Below are 7599 nucleotides of genomic sequence, written 5' to 3'. Positions count from 1 at the left end.
ATCATTCATTATTTTATGGAATATGGTTTTAATTAGTTTTATTACATGGTCAAACAATGTTTGAATGTAGATTGATACAAATCTTATGAAGTGAATTATTGGCGTAAACAGTGAAATTTTATTGATAAATTCATAATAAATTTTGAATTAATAATATATTGGTCAAGCTAAATAATTGGTTAGTAAAATTGTATTGATATTTAAGTTAAAATTATACAATTTAAGTAAAGTAAAAATTATATTTTGCCATATTTTAATACATAAACGTATTTTTTAACCTGATTTTAATTAACATTTATGTCTTTCAATTTTAAATATGTATCAGTAAAACTATAGGTAAACTTTTTAGATACATGCATAAGTGTATTTATGCTATGTTGTCATCAAACCCGCTAAACTTTTTAAATTATAGGTAAAATTAATTCTTATCTTTTAAATCATTTTTTTCATTATATATATTGTGTATCGAAGGTAATGAGATTGGTTGAACTCATTGTATGCTATATCATCTGCTATTACTAGTTTCAATATACATATTTAGTTTAACTATGTAAAAAACTTACAGTGACAATTTTTTTTAGGAATTTTCAATGTGAGACTTAAAAATTTTGAAAAATTAAAAAAATTAATTAAAACGCAAAAAATGTTATCAATAACTATTTAGAAAGGTGTTACCCAATTTTAGAAAGATAAAAAAAGAAGATAGACATAAGATTTAAATTTCTAAGCTCACTTAAAAAGGTGCACTCAATCATCATTGCGTTATATGATAATTCAAGTATGGATTCACGTATCTATATTTAAGTATTTTTTTTAAAAAATATAATATTACTATTTAGTATGATCTAAGTAGGAGAGCATGTATACATGTGAACCCCCCAAAAAAAGTCCCAAATACACCCCGATCAACACTTGCCATGTATGAGCAATTTGACTTGACTTAACCTTGCCATGTATGAGCAATTTGACTTGACTTAACCTGCCACATCACTCGACCAGTGACATGACTTCGAGTGTAGGTTCACACATCTATAATTTTAATATGGATATTAAGTCCAATAAAATTTAAATATCTTCACTCATTTTGAAGCCAGAGTTCTTTTTTTACAAATTTCTTTTCCCTTTGGCCTGTTATAATTTACACAGAAGCAATAAGAGAATCTCTACTTTAACTCAAGTTTAAACAAATATCATGGAAATTCCAATGTACATAGTATTAACACCTATCACATTTGTATACTTGTATATTCATATGATATATTTGCTCTTTTTAAGTTATTCTTCATCAACTGAGAAATCAGGTTCTGCAGGCTTCTGTAGTGAGCTAACTGCATTGGAATCAGAACTCGAATGTTTGTGAAGACCCCTTCTACTTGTTGTCAATCTTGCTGCATAGGCTGCAAAGCCTGATCCAGGTGCTGGTGCATTTTTATCCAAGTCTCCGTTTATCGACTCAGTTTCATCCATTAGATTCTCCAGAGCTCTAAGCTCGGCTGCACCCTTTCGTTTTTTATGTCTACGCCATGCTGCTTGAATGAAACATGCAGCCCAAGTACGCCACTGGTGTGAGTAGAATCTGAATTTGTGCCTTAGTTGTTTGCTATGCAGCCTACGGAATTGTGCTGCAACAAACTTTAAGTCCTCTGCTACTAGAGCGAATGACTCTACTTCAGATACTGCTTTTACTGTCCTAGTGGATGATGGTAGAATCACACCTGGACGTGGGTCGAGTGCCCATGTTAACAGTTCCTCACCACAGAAATCGCCTGGACCAATGCAACAAGAATTGAAGAAACCAGTACGACCACCATTTGTAGTGTAAGAATCAAGATTTCCTCGAATTATGAAAAGCATTTCGTTGACAGGATCACCCTCGCGCACAAGACAAGTGCCTTGTGTGCATAATGCGGGTTTTAGCCTCTCACATATTGCATCCAGCATCCTTTCATCCATTTGATCAAACAGAGGAACCTATCAAATTTTAACGATGGTTAGTCCAATAGGTATAGTACTAACATTTACATAAACAAACTCTCAAACTTGGCCTCATCTGGCAAAGTAAGTCCTCCAACTTTGAGAGTGCACATCTAGATAGATACCTCAACTTCGTATCAACAAATAACTAAATACTCCAACTCATCCCAATGTGTGGAGACTCGCCGCTGACTTGACACATAAATTTTGAAGGTGTGTAGATGATCATTTTGTAAGTTGGAGTGTTCAACAGACATAGTGGAGGTGTCTAGATGTGCAAACTCAAAATTGGCGTGCCAACTTGCCAATTGAATGTTTGTTTATCAGTTTATGTATTATGCAAAAATGACTAATTTTTTTCTTTCTCACGCTACTTTCTAGTTTATTAGTATGAATTATGTTTAGTTTCCCTGACTATATTCTAGTATTGCTTAGTGTACTTCAAGAACAAGTTCTTCTAACTCCCATGCACGCCAATATTAGACAATAAGACCAAACAACTATAGAACTCACCCTTCGAACTAAATCATAGCACAAATGACGCTTGATATCTCTGCGGAGATCTAAAGGAAGTCCTTTCAGAAGAGCTTCTTCGTCGACTCCTCTTGTAGCCACCCATTTGTATTGATCATACTTCCGTACAGACTGCCTTAGTTCTTGAGGTAACTGCCTATGATGCATCCATTGTTCTGTATCAGTTCTCCTGATTCTCCATTCCTCTAATCTTACAGTAGTTGATTGGAGATATGTCTGCCAATGAAGTGCGTGAGTGTATATGTATTACCAACGAACAAACTGAAATCATGTTACAACCTAAAGGCTTTGAAGAATATCTCAAATGTGACAGTATTTTCATGTACGGTTGTGGACAACAAGCCTAAAATTCAGTTAAAGGGTACATGAGCGGACTTACTTGCATATTTCCAATCAACAACGCAAACAGAACTAGGCCGAGAGTTGCAATTATGATGGCAAAACCTATTTCTCCAATGTAAGTGCTTGTCGCGAGATTTTGCCCTAGAGAACTGTGTATCAGACAACATAAAACTGAAGTCAAGATTCAACAACAACAACAACAACAACATATCTAATGTAATCCTACAAGTGAGGTCTGGGGAGGGTAGGATGTACACAGACCTTACCTCTACCTTTGTGGGGCAGAGAGGCTGTTTCCGATAGACACTGAAGTCAAGATTCATTTATTTTTTAAAAAAAGCTCAAATGATAAAACCGGAGCCAAAATCTCCTATTCATAATCATCAGCTATCCACCAGTACAAGGAATAGTTGCTCATACAAATAAAAGACTGTGTCAAAACTGTCTAGGCAATTTTACATCTGTAATTTTCTGGAACACAGAAGCCTTATCATGTAAAGGACTGCAGAAATATGTTTTTTTTTCTAAAAACAAAGCCATTTCGATGGAACACAAGTTCCAAATCCACAATCACATACATTAATAGAAGAATTTCAAATTCTTTTTTCACTTCGCTAAACATTTTAAAGTGCCTTACCTTAGGTTCTTCAAGCCCCACCATAGGCAGTAGAAGTATTTGTTGAAAAAAGAAGCAGTAGTAACATTAGCTGTCACAGCATCACTGTAAATGCCAAAAGGGTAATCACTAGTATTAGGATTACATTGCTTTGTAATATTGCTAGACTGGAACCAGGCACTTCTTTGTGGTTCCTTGACCCTCCGGCAATCAAAATATCCAAAATCACACGATCGCTCCTCAAAACTGCAGGCGTGTCTCCAGCAAGCTTCTTGCCTCTCAATTGATAGAAGGTACCAGCAAGCTCCTCCTACCTATATTTGCAAATAATAAAATATCATTGATTTGTGTACGAAAAACTACTATTACTACTTGAAATTGGAAGTGGCTTCAGAGAGCATGCTAGGATAAAAACTGTATAAATTTTGTACAACGAACTAGGACTGAAATCCAGTCCAAAACTAGCTCGAATCTTATCCAAATAGCCCCAAATTATAGATTCAAACCCCCTCTCAACGTTCCAGTTCTTTTGAGATATCATTCACTCGAAATGAGGTTCGTTTACAGCAAATCGATTTTTAGAACTTGAACTCTGAGCTTCTTTAATGGCTGACAATAGAGTTAAGACTCGTTTTTTGTTTCTTTTTCTTCCTCAGGATCTGCTTGCTCTTTTCTGAGCAAATTACTCAATAGTGTAATTTTAATGCTATGTTATACGCAACCAAAGTAAATTTTTAAAATTGCTATTGGAATCCACTTACATGGCTGGCTAACATGTAAAGCATCAAATTATAAGCAGCTCCAGCCCATGCTGTTTCAGTAACAACACCAGTAGTCTTTACTATTTGTGATGACAGCGGAAATATGAGATAAAGTCTGGGAAGGTACTGAAAAATGATAATGAATCTGAGGACATTCTTCGTATTTGCCATCGTTGAGCCACTTAAATTAGGGATAATGCCCCAAATTAATACCTGAAACACATGGACAACAAAATATTCGTTAACAATTTCAACTTTAGTTCACTAAGGATGCAGTTACCGAATTTTCCAGTTGACAAACCTGCGGTAAAGGCAGGGCAGCAATGAGATCAATCCAGAAACCTTTTTTGTAGTATCTTTGAGCTATTTTTGAAGAATCTATAACAAGCTCTCCTCTCCCAAATACTCGAGAAGATGGAGCAACATAAGCAGTTCTAAACCGAATATATATCTGAATCATATAGAAGACATCAGCTATTGATCTAATAACTGTAAGGGCAATTTCAAGATTAGTTCCTATATCTATGCACACTTCATCTTGGACCACAGGCAAATAAAAGAATAGAGGGTCCACGAATAAACCAATTAAACAAGCTACTAAGAGAATCTTGTTCCATCTACGAACTGTAGGTCCACGAGGATCAAGTATCTTTTTCTTCACTCTTTCATAATCTTCTGAGAAAACCCGCGATAATACTTTAGCCTTCAAGGATTTTCCAGTCCTGTCAGGCTCCTTTTCATTCATTCTATTAGCTGGCTCAGGTAATCGTGATCCATCAATCTTGTACTTAACTTTAATCATATTCTCTCCATTCATCGCTGCATATTTTGTTGATTCAAGATCATCTTGGAATCTGAAATTAAAAATATAACCTTATAACATAATCGATACAATCAATAACAACAACAACAAACCCAGTGTAATCTCACAAGTGGGGTCCGGAGAGGGTAGAGTGTACGCAGACCCTACCCCTACCTTGAGAAGGTAGAGAGGTTGTTTCTAAGATAAACTCGACTGAACACAGAGTGGAAAAGAGGCAAGTGCAACAAACCGAACAACAACAAGATAATCAGATATCGAGGCGAAACAACAAGTAGTGATAGAAATCTAAAAATAAGGGGAAAAAACGAATAATACTAAAGTCTGGGAATCGATGACAATGTCATACCTAGTTTAAACAGATTCTCTGATACACAAAGATAAGCATAATAGCTAGCAAATGAAGGATCAAACACAACAAGATGGAATATGTCAAAATGGACTAACCTTACGGATCTTGAATTACCATAAGCCATGACCACGGACTTAAAAACCCGTCCCAATAACAGGACTTCAGTCAATTAATCGCATACAAGCAAAGCAACACAACTCGTACTCAAGAGTTTGAGCACACTATACTCAAACTTGGTGATAATCTCCCAAGAGCTTCAATTATAGGTTTTTGATCTGTGGAATACAACAAAAAGAGAAGGTCTGTGACTATCACGGACGAATAACAAGAAAATGATTCAGGATGAATTATAAGCCAAACAAGACAGAGAGAACTAGCTGTTCTTATTTCTTTCAGTAGAAATCATGTGAAGAACTGAAAAAGTTGAATACATACACATATTGCACATAAAGTAAAGTAGCTAAGATTCTACAATTAATACTCCTAACTTTTATAAGTCTAAAATATAGACTAAAAATTCAAGTCAAACTTGCGACCAAGTCTTCAAATCTCATTGTCTGGCTATATGGTCTACCAAAAATTCCACATCCTTCAGAAATTTTTTTTAAAAAATATATATATCTTTGATTTCTCAGTCCATTGGTGGAAGAATCCGTCAACACCTAGAACCAGCCTTAAATGCACTAAATTTCTATTATAACAAACAATAACCAAAGAATGCATCAACCCTTTAGACCATATATTATAACAAAACAAAAAATTAGTCATACATTCTATAATGAACAGATAAATTCATATAGAACACAGCAAGGAAGCAAAACAAACAAAAAAAATTAATATATTAAAATCTACAAACAGTGAGAAATATTAATGGAAAAAAAATTCTACTAGAACTCATTTGACAAAAGGGGTTGCTTGGAAGGTAAACACCCTCTATCTCCAACCCTGAGTTTATGTGTTCGAGTCATCCACCCAGTGGCTAAGACAGAATTTTCACCAAGAGCGTTAGACATTCACCATATATACATAAAAATTTAAAGGGTGTGTGTTCCAGGCATCCATATACCCTTCCTAAGATTGTGTGCTCGACTCATTAAAGGGTGGCAGCTCGTAGAGAGGGGTAAAAATGAAAAAATACTAGTACCCTTTGATAAGTCTGACAGAGAGAAAGCAACTAACCTATCAATCTTTGAGGAACAAAATGCAGCAGAAATACGGGCAGCCTGGTGCAGCAAATCAAACGTTTTATTTTCTTTTCAAGAACCTTTTTTTGGTTTTGCTGATTTCTGTTAGTTTCTTAATGATTTCAGAGAAAAATCAGAAACCCAACACACTAAGTAAAACCCCAAAAGTGAAAGACACAAACTTTTTTATAAATAACCATAATCTGTGATTGAACAAAATGCAGCAGCAATACAAAGCTTAAAAAAAATAAAAATCAAACCTTTTTTTTTCTTTTCAAGAACCCTCTTTTTTGCTAAATTTCAGAGAAAAATCAGAAACCCAACACACTAAGTAAAACCCAAAAATGGAAAGACACAAACTTTTTTATAAATAGATAATATTTTCCCTCTCCCCTTTGCTATTTGCAGCAACCCCAGTTGCAGAAATTTGGGAGAGAAGGATTTTCAGTTACAAAAAATGGGACCTTATATATATAATAAAAAAATCCACATTTCTTTATTTTATTTTATTTCGTTTTGTTTTCATTTTTAGTGAAAGTGTAGTACAGTATCATCAGCAGAAAAAGACAAGATTATAATTGTGTGAAATGAATATATTTCCAGCTATCCAGGCTAAAAAAAAAGCTCACAACTGGCTCAACGGTGGATTATTTATTTTGTTTTTGGATTTTCTAAAAATCCAAGGAGTTCACTAAATGGATAGTGTCACGTGGCAGTGTAAACACATGCCACTATTTAATATTATTTTGATAGCCGACTATATTTTTAAGGGATAACTATGGTTAACAACAACAACAATTCAATGAAATTCTACAATGTGGGATCTGGGAAGGATAAAGTGTACGCAAACCTTACTCATATCAAGGTAGGACGGTTGTTTTCGAGCATGAAAACATAAAAAGAGGTTAGATAATGCATATATGAAAACACAAATAACGAGAGAGACAGAGATAAGATAGAGTAATCAAAGTACAAAAAGTGATAGATAATAATAGAAATCAGAGCACAAAAAATTA

At 34.6% G+C, this 7599-nt stretch overlaps 1 protein-coding gene across 2 annotated transcripts; it reads right to left on the bottom strand.

Moving 5' to 3' along the window:
- Positions 1 to 1054: 1054 nt before the first annotated feature.
- LOC129902787 (protein CNGC15b) lies at positions 1055 to 7023 on the bottom strand. 2 transcript variants are annotated; one of them, XM_055978190.1, is made up of 8 exons: positions 6844 to 7023; positions 5495 to 5674; positions 4529 to 5081; positions 4228 to 4440; positions 3488 to 3780; positions 2888 to 2999; positions 2488 to 2724; positions 1055 to 1971 (listed from the first exon to the last, which is right to left on the bottom strand). In XM_055978190.1, the coding sequence occupies exons 2-8, from the start codon at positions 5521 to 5523 to the stop codon at positions 1276 to 1278; spliced, it is 2133 nt and encodes a 710-aa protein (XP_055834165.1). In that variant the 5' UTR covers positions 5524 to 5674; positions 6844 to 7023; the 3' UTR covers positions 1055 to 1275. The 2 variants fall into 2 exon arrangements, with proteins under 2 accessions (XP_055834165.1, XP_055834164.1); XM_055978189.1 differs by lacking the exon at positions 6844 to 7023 and adding an exon at positions 6579 to 6824.
- Between the last annotated feature and the right edge of the window lie 576 nt (positions 7024 to 7599).

Source organism: Solanum dulcamara, chromosome 9 (assembly GCF_947179165.1).
Source record: "Solanum dulcamara chromosome 9, daSolDulc1.2, whole genome shotgun sequence".
In the NCBI taxonomy this organism is placed as follows: Eukaryota; Viridiplantae; Streptophyta; class Magnoliopsida; order Solanales; family Solanaceae; genus Solanum; species Solanum dulcamara.
The sequence above is the reverse complement of the archived record's forward strand: the minus strand, read 5'-3'. Positions and strand labels throughout refer to the sequence as shown.